The 20,110-nt window shown below is 43.1% G+C and overlaps 1 protein-coding gene across 1 annotated transcript in view; it reads left to right on the top strand.

The window, feature by feature from the left end:
• LOC311101329 (protein furry homolog) overlaps positions 1-20,110 on the top strand; it is a gene marked incomplete at its 5' end in the record, with an annotated part of 178,126 nt that overhangs the window by 140,100 nt on the left and 17,916 nt on the right. Inside the window, 4 exons of the mRNA XM_084142456.1 lie at positions 10,602-10,802; positions 11,277-11,423; positions 12,596-12,768; positions 13,150-13,357. Of these exons, the coding sequence (XP_083998582.1) occupies positions 10,602-10,802; positions 11,277-11,423; positions 12,596-12,768; positions 13,150-13,357 (729 nt within the window). The remainder of the gene's footprint in view (positions 1-10,601; positions 10,803-11,276; positions 11,424-12,595; positions 12,769-13,149; positions 13,358-20,110) is intronic.

Raw genomic sequence — 20,110 nt, 5'->3', positions numbered from 1 at the left:
CACACATGGAGGTGGAAACATTATGCTTTGGGGGTGTTTTTCTGCTAAGTGGACAGGACAACTTCACCGCATCAAAGGGACGATGGACGGCGCCATGTACCGTCAAATCTTGTGTGAGAACCTCCTTCCCTCAGCCAGGGCATTGAAAATGGGTCGTGGATGGGTATTCCAGCATGACAATGACCCAAAACACACGGCCAAGGCAACAAAGGAGTGGCTCAAGAAGAAGCACATTAAGGTCCTGGAGTGGCCTAGCCAGTCTCCAGACCTTAATCCCATAGAAAATCTGTGGAGGGAGATGAAGGTTTGAGTTGCCAAACGTCAGGCTCGAAACCTTAATGACTTGGAGAAGATCTGCAAATAGGAGTGGGATAAAATCCCTCCTGAGATGTGTGCAAACCTGGTGGCCAACTACAAGAAACATCTGACCTCTGTGATTGCCAACAAGGGTTTTGCCACCAAGTACTAAGTCATGTTTTGCAGAAGGGTCAAATACTTATTTCCCTCATTAAAATGCAAATCAATTTATAACATTTTTGACATGCGTTTTTCTGGATTTTTTTGTTGTTATTCTGTCTCTCACTGTTCAAATAAACCTACCATTAAAATTATAGACTGATCATGTCTTTGTCAGTGGGCAAACGTACAAAATCAGCAGGGGATCAAATACTTTTTTCCCTCACTGTACTTCAACAGTATTTAACATGAAATCCACTCTAAGCTTTACAGGAATGTGGTTCTGAATATAGACTGCACCACCGCCCCCGTTGGCATTTCTGTCTTTTCTGTAAATGTTATAACCTTGTATTGCTACCACTGTATCATCAAAGGTATTATCTAAGTGAGTTTCAAAGATTGTCAGAATATGAATGTCATCTGTTACTAGCAAATGATACATTTAATGAACCTTGTTTCTTAAGCTACATATGTTAACGTGGGCTATTTTTAACCCTTTTCTGGGATGCTTGATAATTTTTCGTGCTTTACTGGGAAGCTTAGCAGAGGTAGACATACTCAGGTTATTTTTATTAGTGCAGGGTGAGCTGCATACAGTGGACTTCCTACTAGGGCACACCACCTCAGTGCTAACAGTATTACTCTGGTTCATAGGCATATGATTACTGCATACAATAGCTGTAGGATCAGCAGAGGCATTCCGGGCAGTAATAGTGACATAAATTAGGTTATTTACATTGTGTCTTCCAACGCCCCTAGGATAATGTACATTTGCTGAAGCACTATGACAACTCAGCGACACAATGGTAGGGATTAAATGAGCTGGACTTGGGTCATTGATAAGTAACTGTCTAAATGCAGCCTCATAATGCTGCGAAAGGATCCAGGAACCCAAATGATTTGGGTGGATTCCATCCTCCTTATAATACGAGCTTTGTTACCAGAAGGTATCAACATTTTCAATAAATGTTACACCCACAGAGCTGCAATAGTCTCGTAGCCAGTTATTGAGGGCTAAAAGCTGAACCATTCAATGCCACAATTTAGGGAGGGCAGAGGACCAGATATTATGGGGCATTTGTTGGTGTCAAGTAGAGACCCAATCTGCAGTGTCTCGAAGCAGATTGCGAGGCCAGAGCCACAAAACTCACCTGAGAAGAGGGCTGCTGAGATGCTGGCTGCGTGCAGGCCACAACCGCCAAAGGGACAGAGCTCTGATCCAGAGAGCACAGCCCAGCGGAGTGGGGCCGCGGTGGTCCAGGACTATGCCCAGGCAGTTGATTGACTCGGACAGGGAGAGGTAGCTGGAGGGGCATCCCCAGCCATGGAGGGAACACCCAAGCCCCTGGCAGAAGACAGCTGGTACAGGGGCTTAAAGCGATTTGAAAGTCTTAAATCCGGACGCGGGGTAAGAAGGCAGGCGCGCCGAGAACGATTCTTCGCCTTCTTTCTGGTTCCGACACGCATCCTGTTACGCTCACCTGGAGTCGAACAGTGAGCAGCCATTTTCTGGTTCAAGCTAGTAGAGGGGTGCAGTGTCGGAAATTGATCATAGTCCAGGAAGGTCCCATTATGATCCTCTTGGATGTTTTGATAGGAAGCATTTAAGATGCCGATATTCTCATAGAATCCTTAATCATGAAGAGTAATAATCCTTTCTTTAGCTGCATCAAGTTCAATATATTTTTCACAAATGAAGGTATCCATCAGACCTTTCCCCATGACAACAACGAACATGTCGCATGTTATACATTTAATAGCTCACGAGTCCCCAGCAGATTCAAATGAGTTTTCACTGCTGCACGCCGACAGTCCAAAGGAACAAACATTTCCCGGCTCCACCGGGGACTTAGATGCTCCCACCATGGCCGTGGACGCCCCCACCAGCCCCCCGCACAACTGTGTTGTTGTCTGTCTCTCGTTGAATATGAGAGTGAGAGAGGCGCAGGGGGGCGGGTGATGTCTGGGTCGGTTATCAGTGGCAGGTCGCCGGCTGTTCCTTTCTACGCACCGGCCCGGCTGCATGTTAGTGTTCGGTGTAGCCTCTCAGAGCTGTGTCAGGCGTGTTCCCAGTGTCTGTAGTCGTGGGGGATACAAAACATACAGTTACAGTATTTACTGGCCAACAATTGGAGTCACACTCATACGTTAGAAATTAGCACTTTCCTTTAGTAGTTTTATAGAGAGCGTTGAATGAGTTGAGCTCTTCGTAGCCTGGCTCGGTTGTTGGTATCCAGGTACTAAAGCGTCCGGGGTGAAAAAGTTGAATGAAAAGAGTTGAGCGAGGAAAAAACTAAGACGTTGGTAAATGTGTTAAATGCAGTTTTGATTAAACAGTTATTAAAAGTAAAAAATGAACATTTTGGCAGGTAGCCAAGTCGCAACAAACAGCACATCAGCACTACAATGCGGGAAGTGATCATTTAAAAACATAATTCTAATTACGCACCTGGATGCAATGCCTTTGAAATCATTGAGGATAAACGTAAAAAAAATATTTCCTGTGTGGTCCTCTGGTTTAAGCAGGCAGGCTGACTGTCAGGGCTGAGAATATGACTAGCTTAGTGGTGTGTAAAAGGGTGGAAGACGTGAATTCATTGGCCAAATCACTCACAAGTTGCTCACCTTGGTGCACCCATATAAGTTCTCTGGGTGTACCTTCTTGCTCAGGGGATTTTGGAGTGTAAGATATCCATGGGTTGGCCCTGTACATGTGTTCCCCCCCCCCCCAGTGTTGCAGTGCACGGACGTACTCGGTATGTAGTGCCGTTCTGGAACCTCTGTCTCCCAAACCTAATGATGGAGGTTAAAAAATCATGAAGTATGGTGTACTTTTATGACACCAATGTGCACCGTAATGTACTACAGTATTGGTGCTATCATCTTTTCAATTAATTCAGAGAGCTGGAAACTTTCTTCATCCCAAACGAGTGACTCAACCATACGAATGGAATTACTAGAAGGGGAATCCCCATTCAACTCAATTAAGCCATAATGGGTGGCCCTTTCTAGTAATTATATTTCTATGGTTACAACAGATCTATAGGACACTTTGTTGTGTCTACTTTGATTTCTTCTCTTCTATCCTCTAGTCTAATGTAATGTGCGTTTCTTTTTTCTGTTTTTGTTTGTGCCACCATCTAGGATATCCAGGTAAGTTCAGTCATGTTGCAATGCAATGCTAATGCTGTGTTGTGTAGATGGAATGCAGTGGGTTGTAGTAGTCTATGTCTGCGTCCCAAACAGTACCCTATTCCCTATGTAGTGCACTACTTTTGACCAGAGCCCTAAAGTAGTGCACTACAGGGTGGATTGAGTGGATTCTTTCCCTAAGGGGGGAGGTGTGATACAGTAGCACTGTGCATGCCCACACACATGTTTGGAGTGTTCAGGGTTTTCTCCCCCTAATGTTAAGTCAAGTTCTCACTCAAGCCTGTGTTCTTAGGACTCCCAGTCAGAGGGATACTGTAGCATCATGTAGCTCGTACGTGACTTTAAAGAATCCCTTCCATTCACTGGATATGAGCGGATTTATTGCTCTTAAACGAGTAGTATGCAACTTAATAATGAGCTGATTGATCACTGTTGAGGGAACGTCCCAAGTGGCACCCTATTCCCTACACAATGCACTACTTATAGATTCCTCTCCACTTATGTTGCATTTGCTCAGATTATTCTTTAATACCAGTCATGTATAGTGAATTATGAAGTTAAAATTGCATTGACTTTAATACATTTTAATAATTTTAATAATAATAATAATTTTCATAATATATATACAGTATGTACATACAGTTGAAGTCAGAAGATTACATACACCTTAGCCAAATAAATTTAAACTCAGTTTTTCACAATTCCTGTCATTTAATCCTAGTACAAATTCCCTGCCTTAGGTCAGTTAGGATAACCACTTTATTTTAAGAATGTGAAATGTCAGAATAATAGTAGAAATAATTATTTATTTCTGCTCTTATTTCTTTAATCACATTCCCAGTGGGTCAGAAGTTTATATACACTCAATTAGTATTTGGTAGCATTGCCTTTAAATTGTTTAACTTGGATCAAACGTTTTGGGTAGCCTTCCACAAGCTCCCCACAATAAGTTGGGTGAATTTTGGCCCATTCCTCCTGACAGAACTGGTGTAACTGAGTCAGGTTTGTAGGCCTCCTTGCTCTCACACACTTTTTCAGTTCTGCCCACACATTTTCTATAGGATTGAGGTGAGGGCTTTGTGATGGCCACTCCAATACCTTGGCTTTGTTGTCTTTAAGCCATTTTGCCACAACTTTGGAAGTATCCATTTGGAAGAGCCATTTGCGACCAAGCTTTTACTTCCTGACTGATGTCTTGAGATGTTGCTTCAATATATCCACATAATTGTCCTTCCTCATGATGCCATCTATTTTGTGAAGTGCACCAGTCCCTCCTGCAGCAAAGCACCCCCACACTATGATGCTGCCACCCCCGTGCTTCACGGTTGGGATGGTGTTCTTTAACATGCAAGCTACCCCCTTTTTCCTCCAAACATAACAATGGTCACTATGGCCAAACAGTTCTATTTTTGTTTAATCAGACCAGAGGACATTACTCCAAAAAGTACGATCTTTGTCCCCATGTGCAGTTGCAAACTGTAGTTTGGCTTTTTTATGGCGGTTTTGGAGCAGTGGCAATGTCGATATAGGACTCATTTTACTGTGGATATAGATACTTTTGTACCTGTTTCCTCCAGCATCTTCACAAGGTCCTTTGCTGTTGTTCTGAGATTGATTTGCACTTTTCGCACCAAAGTACGTTCATCTCTAGGAGACAGAACGCATCTCCTCCTGAGCGGTATGACGGCTGCGTGGTCCCATGGTGTTTATACTTGCATACTATTGTTTGTACAGATGAATGTGGTACCTTCAGGCATTTGGAAATTGCTCCCAAGGATGAACCAGACTTGTGGAGGTCTACAAAAAAATGTCTGAGGTCTCGGCTGATTTTTTTTTTTTTTTCCCATGATGTCAAGCAAAGAGGCACTGAGTTTGAAGGTAGGCCTTGCAATACATCCACAGGTACACCTCCAATTGACACAAATGATGTCAATTAGCCTATCAGAAGCTTCTAAAGCCATGACATCATTTTCTGGAATTTTCCAAGCTGTTTAAAGGCACAGTCAACTTAGTGTATGTAAACTTCTGACCCACTGGAATTGTGATACAGTGAATTATAAGTTAAATAATCGGTCTGTAAACAATTGTTGGAAAAATGACTTGTGTCATGTACAAAGTAGATGTCCTAACCGACTTGCCAAAACTATAGTTTGTTAACAAGAAATGTGTGGAGTGGTTGAAAAATGAGTTTTAATGACTCCAACCTAGGTGTATGTAAACTTCCGACTTCAACTACTGTATATGTAGAAAAATTAAGAGGGCTAGCCTGGCCCAAAAAGTGCAAAGCCCGCCCCATCTGCCACCCCAGCTAACAACAAACATTCCCAAAACTTTAGAGAACTTTTCCTTAAGAGTCTCATTAGGTCATTACCTAACGTTTTCATAGCAATGTTCCAGTGATGTGCAAGAACTGTTTTCAAGAGACCATTCCCTTAATGTCAAACAGAATTTACCCAGAATGTGGTTACCATGTTCTCCGAATATTCAATATTAATGTTCTAGACACGTTTCATGGTATCGTTGTAAGAACATTCACATATCCAGTTTTCTGAGGGTTAGGAGTATTTCATCAACGTCACACCAAACATACACAGAACATGGTTGCCATGCTCTCAGAATATAAGTTATTAATTTTCTAGATAGGTTTCATGGGAATATTGCAAGAACTTTCCTGTGTCCAAGGACATTTAAAACACAGGATGTTCTGTCATGGTCCCCTGGAGGTTTTTGTCTAGTTCCCAGCTTTTTCCAGGGACGTCCCTAAATACATTTTTAGGACTACGCCTGATTGTCCCAAAGAAACGTTCTCCGGAAGAAAAATACTTGTTTCTTTACACACCATCCCTTGTTACGACTGCCGAGCAAATCAAGGCCCTGATTGGTGAACCGCTTATCCATTCACAGCTCTTTGTCTGTTGGCAAGGTTAGGGACACCCACACACACAAAGTGTTGTTGCTTTTTGCAATATATTTATTGGCATTTTTTACAATTTAACAATCATCAATCAAAATATTACACAGATAATGCCCCGTTATTCCTTCCACCTACACAAAACAGCATGCTACATGGGAGCACATCGTGCAACACCCTTCCCTCCCCAACACATGAACACCCCCCTCCCTCCCCTCTACCGGTATTAGCTTCAATGATTAACAACAAAAAAACGAAACAGAATGACCTTCACATCCAATGCTAGAACATTTATTATTCAACGAAAAAACGAATAATAATAATAATAATAATAGATTAATGAATATAATAATAATGAGGCAGCTAAGGTGACAACTCTAGAACCTGCTGAAAGTCCCCCCAGACATCAGTAAATTCAAAGGGTTTATTACGTAAATTGTACGTTATTTTTTCAGATGGAATATAGGAAGTTAGTTATTTTAGCCACATCTGCTTGCTTGGCGGAGTGTCACTCTTTCATATAATAGCTGTGCATTTATTGGCTGCAATGACTGACAATTTAATGAATCTGGTTTTGCTACCAATATTAACTGGTAGAACAGAGTCTTCGCCAAGAAGAATAAGGGAAGGATCTAGTGGTCCAGTCATATTAGTGACCTGTGACAAGATCTGAATAATATCTTCCAAATAATTGCCTAGTTCAGGGCAGGACAAAAACATATGCATAAGTGTGCCCACCCCCGTTTTACACCTTGGGCAAAATTTTGAATATTTTGAATTGATCTTATACAGTCTCTCTGGTGTAAATTAGACCCTATGTAAAATATTGAATTGCACCAACTTGTGCCTTGTGTTAAATGAAAGATGCTGAGCATCAAAAAAGAGCTTTCCCCATTTCTCATCCTCAAAAATGAGACCAAGGTCATCATGCCACTTCATGCAAGCCTTCAGAGCTTCATCGTTCCCCAACAGAGCTTGAAGACTAGAGCACATGTTACCCCTTTCTTCTCCAGCCACAGTTGATCAGTTATAGGTTTACTCATGGGCTGAATCCTACCTCCCTGCTGAGTGGCAATATAATGCCTAACCTGTAGGTACTTGAAGAAATGAGTTTGAGGTAACTGAAAATGAGATGCCAGTTGTTGAAAGGATAGAAGTTCACCTTCTCTATACAGATGACCAAATGTTTTAATTCCTTTGTTGAACCAAGAAAATGTAATACCATCTCCCAGGGCGTTGGGTAAGATGGGGTTATTATATAAATGTGTTTGTTCATATATAGATCTATGCCCTTCTGTTTGTTTACAGACTTCAATCAATATATTTAAAGTGTTTTTAATGAAAGGGTTGTTTATGAGACCTAGCAAAGCTTTAGGTGGGCTACTATAAGGTATAGATGCCAATGAAACAGGGGAAAGACACTCTTCCTCTATCTGTCTCCAAGAGGGTAAACTTGTCGTATTTTGCCTACCCACACAGCCTTCAACTGAGATGCCCAGTAATACAACTGGAAGTCAGGTAGAGTAAGCCCTCCTTCTGAGTATGGTTTGCATAAAGTTGTGAGTTTCACTCTGGGGGGGTTTCCCTTTCCACAGAAATGAAGAGACCTTCCTATTAAGTTGTTTGAAAAAAAACTTTGGGAATAGGAAAGGGCAAGGTTTGAAAAAGTTACAAGAATTTTGGTAAAATATTAATCTTTACACAATTGACCCCCCCCCCCCCATTAAGAGAAATGGGTCAATCCCACCATCTATCCAATTCTTCCCCAACCTTTTTGAGAAGTGGATTATAGTTCAGTTGATATGTCTTAATAATTTCAGAAGGAATTTGCAATCCTCTATGTCATTTTCTGAGGTCTCCAAGAAAACGGCTGGTCTGAGATTGGGTTCTGCATAGCTGCCCTGTTAAAAGGCATGATTATACTCTTCGATAGGTTTATTTTATATCCTGAAAGGTCCCATATTCTTTCAGGATGTCAACTAATGCTCGGAGTGAAATTTCAGGTTAGGTAAGCAAAATGTCATCAGCATATAACAAGACCAAATGTTCGCACCCACCTATACAAACACCATGGATGGATGGATGAGATCTAAAAGCTTCTGCCAGTGGCTCGATAGCCAAAGAAAAAAGGAGAGGTCTAGCAGGGCAACCCTGTCTTGTGCCACGTGATCGGGAGAACTGGGAGGAAACACTTCCCTTAGTCAGGATCTGAGCTACCGGACATACTTAGGTCCAATATTCATCCTCTATAAAACTTCAAACAGGTAGTTCCATTCTATGCGGTCAAAGCTTTTTCCACATCTAATGAAGCCACCACTACAGATTCTTGGTCATTCTCTACATCAGGGTTCTTCAATTCTGGTCCTGGAGGGCCGAAACACTTCTGTTTTTTATTTCTACCTGGTAGTTAATTGCGCTCACCTGGTGTCCCAGGTCTGAATTAGCCCCTGATTAGAAGGAGAGGATGAAAAACAGAGGTGTTTCGGCCCTCCAGGACTGGAATTGAAGAACCCTGCTCTACATAATGCATAATATTAAATAATATTCTGATATTATCAGGAGATGAGCGGTTTCTTACAAAGCCTGTTTGGTCCATATCAACCAAGTCCGGAAGAACCTGATCTAGTCTAAGAGCTATGAGTTTTGCAAGAATCTTACATGAAGTGTTCAATAAAAATGTTGGTCTATACGACCCACAAAGCAGAGGATCTTTCCCAGGTTTTAACAAAACTGTGATCAGTGCTTGTTCAAGTGTGTCTGGAAGCTTTTCTGTCTCTATGGCATAATTAAACATATTGCAAAGAGGCTCAATTAGTTTGGGTAAAAAGGATCTATAGAATTCAATAGGGAATCCATCTAACCCTGAACAACTGTGTTATTGGGCAGCTTAATAGAGATAATACCTCTACTAGCTTTCTCTCGCCTTATCTGCCAAGCAAGCAACTTTCCTGCTTTATCTCCATGTTTATAGAAGTTTTGTTTTGTTCTCCTAAGTGCGTTTTCTGCTTTGTGGGTCGTCAGGGTGTTATATTCCAATCGTTTTGAGTCTAATTTTTGCAGAGTTGAGTCATCAAATGTTATACTATATTCATTTTCCAGATCTCGAATTTCTTTCTCCAATGAATCTACTTGAGCCTTATACATCTTACGAGCACCTGAACTAAACGAAATGATTTGCCCCCTCAGATATGCAAGGAGAGCTTCCCATAAAATTAGGGGGGAGGCAGAGTTATTATTGGTGCTAAAAAATATGTCTATATGAGTGTTCAGAAATGTTACAAATGTGGGATTATTTAGTAAGTATGTGCCAAACCTCCACCTTCTTGAGGGTGGTTGTGTTTTACTGACTGGTAATGAAGCCAGCAGGGCAGAACAATCTGATATACATCTTGGTAAATACGTACACCTAGTAGTTAAACTTCCCTTGCCTGCAGGAATAAGAAATAAGTAGATTCTAGAGTGATGATGCACTAAAAGGCTACTCTTTTCACATGACTGTGCCGAACCGTACTGTGCTGTCTTGGATATTTTCTGTTCACATGGTCCATCAGCACAGTTCCAGCAACTGTGGTTGATGAATGTGTAACCATGTAGTACAGCTCAGTACAGCTCTCTGTGTGCGTGTGTGCTTGTTTCTAGACCCTTTTGTGTGTGCGTGCGTACGTGTGTATGCGTAGATCCCTGTGTGTGCGCGTGTGCATGCATGCATACATACAGTACGTACATGTATGGGTGTAGACCACTGTGTGTGTGCATGCGTACGTTTGTGTGGGTAGACCTGTGTGTGTGTGTGTGCGTGCGTGCTTGTGTGTAGACCCCTTTGTGTGTGCGTGCGTACATGTACGTGTGCGTGTGCGTGCATGCATACATACCTGCATGTGTGTAGACCCCTGTGTGTGTGTGCGTGTGTAGACACAGTATGAAAAATGTATGCACTCACTAACTGTAAGTTGCTCTGGATAAGAGCGTCTGCTAAATTACAAAAATGTAAAATGTAGACCCCTTTGTGTGTGTGTGAGGCATCTGGCTCTGTGTGGTCTATCTGTCTATTTTCTTAAAGCTGTGTGTGTCGTCCTTGCAGGGGGAGACGATGGACAGCTTCAACTGGGGGGTGCGGAGACGCTCCATGGATAGCCTGGACAGGAGTGACCTGGTGCCCCTGGACAACAACGAGCTGTCCAGCAGCAGGCCCAGCCTAGGCCAGTTCACCCACCAGGACTCAGAGGAATCCTCAGAGGAAGAGTCCATCACTGCCAGCCAGATCCTCTCTCACTCCCAGGTGGTACGTCTCTCTAACCATAGACCTAGGATCAGATTACCATACCCCCCCAATCCTAACCTTAACTATTGGGGGGGGGATTAAATCATATCTGACCCTGTATCAGCGGTTACAATTGCTAGGACACAACCAGGAGGCATGCTCAGCTGCTCTGTGCTTATCTCATACATTCTGCTCAAATACTTTGTGTTTATACTTTATGTATTGTGAGATGGTTTTCTCTGCTCTCACAACAGTTGCTTCGCGCATGATGTCCTGACAAGCAGGTCTGGGTTCAAGTAGTATTTGTTTTCTTCCAAATACTTCAAGCTCAGTCGAGTTCACATGGTGCCATGGAACCAATGGAATAGTTCCAAAAGTGAAAACCTCGCCCGAACGCTCAATCCAAATATTTGAGAGAAAGCGAATACTATTTGAACCCGGGTCTGATGATTAGACAGGAGGAGGACTCTGAGCTGTACCTTTGTCTCGTTTCAGATTGTGAATCTCTCCCCCACCGAGGTCAATCAACTGGACTCTCTGTACACCTCCCTCGACAACTCGGCCGCTGACCCTCCTCTTCCCCCTCTGCACACCCGAACTTCCAGTTTCGAGGTCTCGCTGGCAGAGAACTCAATGCTGAGGGTGAATAAGGACTTCTGAGTGTCTGAGATATGGGCGCCCACTCACTCCTATTCCTTCTGCTAACGCTGCCGCCAAATAAATAAAAAATATCCTCTCCTTTCGCAGTTAGATTTTAGGCATAAGTGTTGATGTATTATAAGTATAAGGTATTATGTGTATGTCTCTGTGAATCTTCAAGATTTTCTCCAGAGAGGATATGGCAGGACCCAGTCTTTCATAGAGCTTCTAGTTAGCTGCATGTCACAGCAAAATCTTCTAATACCTGTTCTAACACCTTTATCTAATTTGTTGGGTCATGGGCTGGTTGGTGCTGCAAATGCTTCCGTTTATACTATTCTCTACTATCTTTTGAGGAATAGGATTGCTGTGTTCTTGGGGTTTTGCGGTTGTATGGTAGCAAGGTTTAAACTTGAAGGCAATGTGTAGACCTATTCCTTGTCGGTTGGGGGGGAGGTGAATGAAGGTTTACACATTGACTGTCTTAACACGAGTGTTTATGGCCAGACTCCTAACATTTCATTTGAAACAATTGGTATAATTTGTACACACTTGTGAAAACATAACCAAATTTGAAAGAAAACACAGCGTGCTGCTTTGTCCATTAGAAAGGTCAGTTTGCATATATTTTATTCCTAATACTGTACTTTCAGAAAATGTCTTACCTTACCTTTCCTAGGAGGAAAGTGTCATAATTCTGAGAATTTTCTAAGAAGTAATTCACATCATTAAGCAATGTTATGAATATGCCCCCAGAAGCACATCATCAAGTATATTTGAGTGTATATAATAAAAATAATGGATTCATGGAGTGCTTTTACACTGAGGTGCTCTCAGTGATTTACCGTCACTCACTGCATTCCGTCAGTAGAACACCATCAGTGTTGTATTAAATTACATAGACCAGTGTTTCCCAAACCTGTCCTCAAGTACCTACAGCCAGTTTCGTGGTACTGGAATAGATCGAATTGGCTGGGGGTACTACACTGAGGCTGTGTCCCAAATAGCACCCTATTCCCTATATAGTGCACTGCTTTTGACCAGAGCCCTATGGGCCCTAGTCAAAGTAGTGCACTACATAGGGAATAGGGTGCCATTTGGGACACAACCTGATATTGACCATCTGATGCCAGCACTTCGAGTAAGTCCCTCCCTCCTTTCTTCTCTCCCTCTAGGCTGAGGCATCAGTAGAAGACGAGGACACGAACATCCATGAGGATGACCTATCCCTGTCCATCAGTGACCTCCCGCCGGGGTTTACCTGCAGCGGCGACAGCTTCAGCCTGGAAAATCTAGCTCCAGGAGACTACCGAGGAGAACTGGACTTGGACTTCAGCTGTCTGCCCAGGTACATAGCACTGTTCAGGTCAGTTAGAAGAAAACGTGGTTAATGAAAGTGTTTATAGTTCATTTTTGTGAATAAGCCATTACAAACGCTTATAAACGTGTTTATAAGTGCTTTATACATTATTATACATTTTAGGCCAATAAATGCTTATGAATTGTAATGGAATTGATCATAAAGTTTGATCATGAAAGTCTCATCAAACCTGCAATAGTGCTTTTGTCAGTATTTATACCCTTTTCATACTACTGAATGTGAAAATAATATTATGTAAGCCAGCACAATATGGTTCTGGTCAGCATGATAGTCTGAAAAGTGTTTTAAAGTGCTGCTATTTCTTCATGTGTGTTCTGATTGATGTGTATGCCTGGTCTCCCCCACCAGTCTCAGTGAGGAGGAGAGAGACGAGTTGATGGAGTCTCGTTCTTCCCCTCCTCCGTCACCCTTCTTCTCGGCCATCCTGGCTGCGTTCCAGCCGGCGGTGTGCGATGACGCCGAGGAGGCGTGGCGGAGGCACATCAACCAGCTGGTGTCCGACTCAGATGGCTCCTGCGCCATCTACACCTTCCACGTCTTCTCCTCCTTCTTCCAGGTAGATAGTAGATTCACATCGCTCACTACCTGTGCTCTCCCCCCTGTGGGTGTTTCTTTTTTTACAGCATGTGAAACAGCACCGTTGGTGGTAGCCTATCAAGCACAGTGTTAAAGCTGCTAGTGAGAGCTTCCCTTTTCTGATTGGTTATCACAAAGTCGTGTTACTGAAATTTGCAACTGTAGTCGCCAACAGTTAAATCTTAGAATGTCTCTTCGTGTCTCCTTCCATTTGAAAAGGATCGATTTCTGGAGTTTTTTTTGTTGCTGAAACTAGTAAACCATCTGAATCTATCGTAACAGCCAAAGAGACCTTCTGGTACCATGTCAGGACCTGTTAATACAGATTCCAGTCTGCGTCTCAAAAGACACCGGTTGTGTCCCAAATGGTAACCTATTCCCTGTATAGTGCACTACTTTTGACCAGGGCCCATAATCAGCGATTAAGTGTCCTATCTGCCATACTATGTCAGTCAAACTGGACTACAGTGCATTCGGAAAGTATTCAGACCCTTTGACTTTTTCCACATTTTGTTACTTTACAGCCTTATTCTAAAATGAATTAAATAAATTAAAATCCTCTACAATCTACACACAATACCTCATAATGACACATTTTTGCTAATATATTCGAACCAAAAAACAGAAATACCTTATTTACATAAGTATTCCGACCCTTTAGTATGAGACTCGAAATTGAGCTCAGGTGCATCCTGTTTCCATTGATCATCCTTGAGATGTTTCTACAACTTGATTGGAGTCCACCTGTGGTAAATTCAATTGATTGGACATGATTTGGAAAGGCACACACCTGTCTAGGTCCCACAGTTGACAGTGCATGTTAGAGCAAAAACTAAGCCATGAGGTCGAAGGAATTGTCCGTAGAGCTCCGAGACAGGATTGTGTCGAGGCACAGATCTGGGGTAGGGTACCAAAAAAATTCTGCCGCATTGAAGGTCCCCAAGAACACAGTGGCCTCCATCATTCTTAAATGGAAGAAGTTTGGAACCACCAAGACTCTTCCTAGAGCTGACCGCCCAGCCAAACTGAGTAATCGGGGGAGAAGGGCCTTGGTCAGGGAGGTGACCAAGAACCCGATGGTCACTCTGACAGAGCTCCAGAGTTCCTCTGTGGAGATAGGAGAACCTTCCAGAAGGACAACCATTTCTGCAGCACTCCACCAATCAGGCCTTTATGGTAGAGTGGCCAGTTGGAAGCCACTCCGCAGTAAAAGGCACATGACAGCCCGCTTTGAGTTTGCCAAAAGTCACCAAAAGGACTCTCCAACCATGAGAAACAAGATTCTCTGGTCTGATGAAACCAAGATTGAACTCTTGGGCCAGAATGCCAAGCGTCACCTCTGGAGGAAACCTGGCATTGCGGTGCCTAGGAAAAACTTCCTAGAAAGGTAGGAACCTAGGAAAAACCTAGAGAGGAACCAGGATCTGTGGGGTGGCCAGTCCTCTTCTGAGTGTGCCGGGTGGAGTATATGGCCATTAAGGCCAGATCTTTCTTCAAGATGTTCAAACCTTCATAGATGACAAGCAGAGTCAAATAAATAATCACAGTTGTTGTAGAGGGGGCAACAGGTCAGCACCTCAGGAGTAAATGTCAGTTGCCATTTTATAGCCGAGCATTCAGAGGTCGAGACAGCAGGTGCGGGAGAGAGGGAGAGAGAGAGGGAGATATAGCTGTCAAATACGGAGAGGGAGCTAATAGCTGTCAAATACTTGCTTCCTCTGTCCTTGGAGAATCTCAATTGCATTTCCTTGATTTGTTGCATCCTCTCTCCTCATCTCCTTCTCATCCAATGGGTTTTGAGAAGGAGGTGAGGAGAGAGGACGTGAGGAATGAAGGAAATGCAATTGAGATTCCCCCCTTGTTTCGTCCATTCCTCACCTCCCTCTCACAGCACATTTGGGGAGAGGAGGGAAGGTTCCTCCCCTTGGGCTCCAATGCACTTTCAAGGAGAGGCAAGGAGTGGAGGAAACAAAGACAGAGGAAGCAAGAATGTGATGTCTAGTTTTCACACACACACACACACACACACACACACTGCTTGAAGAGTTTACTGATTATAATGATTTCATTATCGGTTATTATTATTGTCAATGATTTTGTTGACAGAACCCATTGTATTATATTATTGTATTAAATTATTATATAAACTATAAAACAAATATACAGTCGTGGTCAAAAGTTTTGGTCTTCACAAAGTTTGCTGCTTCAGTGTTTTTAGATATTTTTGTCAGATGTTACAATGGTATACTGAAGTATAATTACAAGCATTCCATAAGTGTCAAAGGCTTTTATTGAAAATTACATTAAGTTTATGCAAAGAGTCAATATTTGCAGCGTTGACCCTTCTTTTTCAAGACCTCTGCAATCTGCCCTGGCATGCTGTCAATTAACTTCTGGGCCACATCCTGACTGATGGCAGCCCATTCTTGCGTAATCAATGCTTGGAGTTTGTCAGAATTTGTGGGTTTTTGTTCGTCCACCCGCCTCTTGAGGATTGACCACAAGTTCTCAATGGGATTAAGGTCTGGGGAGTTTCCTGGCCATGGACCCAAAATGTCGATGTTTTGTTCCCCGAGCCACTTAGTTATCACTTTTGCCATCATGCTGGAAAAGGCATTGTTCGTCACCAAACTGTTCTTGGATGGTTGGGAGAAGTTGCACTCTGAGGATGTGTTGGTACCATTCTTTATTCATGACTGTGTTCTTAGGCAAAATTGTGAGTGCGCCCACTCCCTTGGCTGAGAAGCAACCCCACACATGAATGGTCTCAGGATGCTTTACTGTTGGCATGACCCAGGACTGATGGTAGCGCTCACCTTGTCTTCTCCAGACAAGCTTTTTTCCGGATGCCCCAAACAATCAGAAAGGGTATTCATCAGAGAAAATGACTTTACCCCAGTCCTCAGCAGTCCAATCCCTGTACCTTTTGCAGAATATCAGTCTGTCCCTGATGTTTTTCCTGGAGAGAAGTGGCTTCCTCGCTGCCCTTCTTGACAGAAGGCCATCCTCCAAAAGTCTTCGCCTCACTGTGTGTGCAGATACATTCACACCTGCCTGCTGCCATTCCTGAGCAAGCTCTGCACTGGTGGTGCCCCGATCCCGCAGCTGAATCAACTTTAGGAGATGGTCCTGGCACTTGCTGGACTTTCTTGGGCGCCCTGAAGACTTCTTCACAACAATTGAACCTCTCTCCTTGACGTTCTTGATGATCCGATAAATGGTTGATTTTAGGTGCAATCTTACTAGCAGCAATATCCTTGCCTGTGAAGCCCTTTTTGTGCAAAGCAATGATGACGGCACGTGTTTCCTTGCAGGTATCCATGGTTTACAGAGGAAGAACAATGATTTCAAGCACCACCCTCCTTTTAAATTTCCAAAACTGAGGCAGCAGACTTTGTGAAAATTAATATCTGTGTCATTCTCAAAACTTTTGACCACGACTGTAGAAATGCTGTTGTTTATCTTTTCCATTCTTCTGGAATGTTTAGCATGGCTATAAATGATAGAGACGTTGACTAAAGCACAAACAGACCTGGTTACTATGCATGACAAAGAAACATGGACACTGCATTGGTACAAAATAAACTCAGCAAAAAAAGAAACGTCCCTTGTTCAGGACCCTTTCTTTCAAAGATAATTAGTAAAAATCAGAATAACTTCACAGATCTTCATTGTAAAGGGTTAAACACTGTTTCCCATGCTTGTTCAATGAACCATAAACAATTCATGAACATACACCTGTGGAACGGTCGTTAAGATACTAACAGCTTACAGATGGTAGGCAATTAAGGTCACAGTTATGAAAACTTAGGACACTAAAGAGGCCTTTCTACTGACTCTGAAAAACACCAAAAGAAAGATGCCCAGGGTCCCTGCTCATCTGCGTGAACGTGCCTTAGGCATGCTGCAAGGAGGCGTGAGGACTGCAGATGTGGCCAGGGCAATAAATTGCAATGTCCGTACTGTGAGACACCTAAGACAGTTCTACAGGGAGACAGGACGGACAGCTGATCTTCCTCGCAGTGGCAGACCACGTGTAACAACACCTGCACAGGATTGGTACATCCGAACATCACACCTGCGGGACAGATACAGGATGGCAACAACAACTGCCCAAGTTACACCAGGAACGCACAATCCCTCCATCAGTGCTCAGACTGTCCGCAATAGGCTGAGAGAGGCTGGACTGAGGGCTTGTAGGCCTGTTGTAAGGAAGTTTGCCTATGGGCACAAACCCACCGTCGCTGGACCAGACAGGACTGGCAAAAAGTGCTCTTCACTGACGAGTCGCGGTTTTGTCTCACCAGGGGTGATGGACGGATTTGCGTTTGTCGGATTTGCGTTGTTACCTCCATAACTTGCTACATTTGCACACACTGTATATATATTTTCTGTTGTATTTTTAGACTTTTTTTTTTTACCCCATATGTAACTCTGTGTTGTTGTTTTTATCGCACTGCTTTGCTTTATCTTGGCCAGGTCGCAGTTGTAAATGAGAACTTGTTCTCAACTGGCTTACCTGGTTAAATAAAGGTTAAATAAAAAAATATACAAAAAAAAAAAAAAAAGAGCGTTACACCGAGGCCTGTACTCAGGAGCGGGATCGATTTGGAGGTGGAGGGTCCGTCATGGTCTGCGGCGGTGTGTCACAGCATCATCGGACTGAGCTTGTTGTCATTGCAGGCAATCTCAACGCTGTGCGTTACAGGGAAGACATCCTCCTGCCTCATGTGGTACCCTTCCTGCAGGCTCATCCTGACATGACCCTCCAGCAATGCACTAAGCGCAAACCAGATGGGATGGCGTATATTGCCGCAGAATGCTGTGGTAGCCATGCTGGTTGTGTGCCTTGAATTCTAAATAAATCACTGACAGTGTCACCAGCAAAGCCCCCCCACACCATCACACCTCCTCCTCCTTGCTTCACGGTGGGAACCACACATGCGGACATCATCCGTTCACCTACTCTGCGTCTCACAAAGACACGGTGGTTGGAACCAAAAATCTCAAATTTGGGCTCATCACACTAAAGGACAGATTTCCACCGGTCTAATGTCCATTGCTCGTGTTTCTTGACCCAAGCAAGTCTCTTCTTCTTATTGGTGTCCTTTAGTAGTGGTTTCTTTGCAGCAATTCGACCATGAAGGCCTGATTCACGCGGTCTCCTTTGAACAGTTGATGTTGAGATGTGTCTGTTACTTGAACTCTGTGAAGCATTTATTTGGGCTGCAATCTGAGGTGCAATTAACTCTAATGAACTTGTCCTCTGCAGCAGAGGTACAGTAACTGTGGGTCTTCCTTTCCTGTGGTGGTTGTCATGAGAGCCAGTTTCATCATAGCGCTTGATGGTTTTTGCGACTGCACTTTTAAAGTTCTTGAAATGTTCCGTATTGACTGACCTTCATGTCTTAAAGTAATGATGGACTGTCGTTTCGCTTTGCTTATTTGCGCTGTTCTTGCCATAATATGGACTTGGTCTTTACCAAATAGGGCTACCTTCTGTATACCACCCCTACATTGTCATAACACAACTGATTGGCTCAAACGCATTAAGAAGGAAAGAAATTCAACAAATTAACTTTTAACAAGGCTCACCTGTTAATTGAAATGCATTCCAGGTGACTACCTCATGAAGCTGATTGAGAGAATGCCAAGAGTGTGAAAAGCTGTCATCATGGCAAAGGGTGGCTACTTTGAAAAATCTCAAATACTACTACATGATTCCATATGTGTTATTTCATACTTTTGATGTCTTCACTATTATTCTACAATGTAAAACCCTGGAATGAGTAGGTGTATCCAAACTTTTGACTGGGACTGTATAAATACTCCTCTAGATTGATGCCCATTAGTTGAAAGAAAGGAAAGTGATTATTGTACGAGTGAGCCCATAGGTTAATCAGCAAGCGTGGTGGAATTGCCTTAGTGTGCAATGCTCATAGGCAGAAGTTAATACTGTAGGTGAATGACATTCAGCACGATTTCTAATAGTAAAGGAGGAGGACAGACATGACGCTATGCTGATTAGGTAACATTATGACACTACCATAGATACCTGCTATGCTTATGAGATAATGTTATCATTACCATATAAATACCTGCTATGCTGATGACTGAGATAGAAAGTGATGAGCGATATAGACCAGCCTTCCTGATTGAACTTTCGTAAAGTACATTTTAATCGAGTACAGGCTTAACTGAATGACAGAGACAGAATCCAATATGGAATTTTATTGAATAGTTTGGGGTAGGCCTCATCTCTAAGAAATGCTTCTCAGAGCCAGATGCTGATGACTGGTTGCCTGGGCAGCTGGCATCGAAACCCCCTCAAATAAATAAGTTACTCACCAGGGAAGCTATCATGATAGTACCCCAGGAACCTGATTTAGAATGCTTAAGAGTGATGCTAGTGATTTAGGTGAAAGGGAAATAAGTGATGGAAGGAGTTGTGAACTGAAGGAACCATGGAAAACCAGTAAGAAGACAACCTCACGGAGACGCCAATGCGGAGGAAACCGCCTTGTCTGAGGCTACGAGCATATGCTGTAAAACAGGGAGTAGCAAGTAGCTTAGGGTAGAGATTAAGACTGTTGTGTTGCGAACAACTGGCGTCCTGATTGGATAAGAATGGGAAAAGATGGCACGAGACGAAGCAACTAGATGTAGTAGTGCCTGGCTAATGTGATTCGCCTAGTGTGCGACATGCTGAGGCTAGGCCTATGAGTTGAGGCCC

This window comes from Coregonus lavaretus, assembly GCF_964263955.1.
Source record: "Coregonus lavaretus genome assembly, chromosome: 26".
NCBI lineage: Eukaryota > Metazoa > Chordata > Actinopteri > Salmoniformes > Salmonidae > Coregonus > Coregonus lavaretus.
This window is presented reverse-complemented; position numbering and strand designations above follow the sequence as displayed.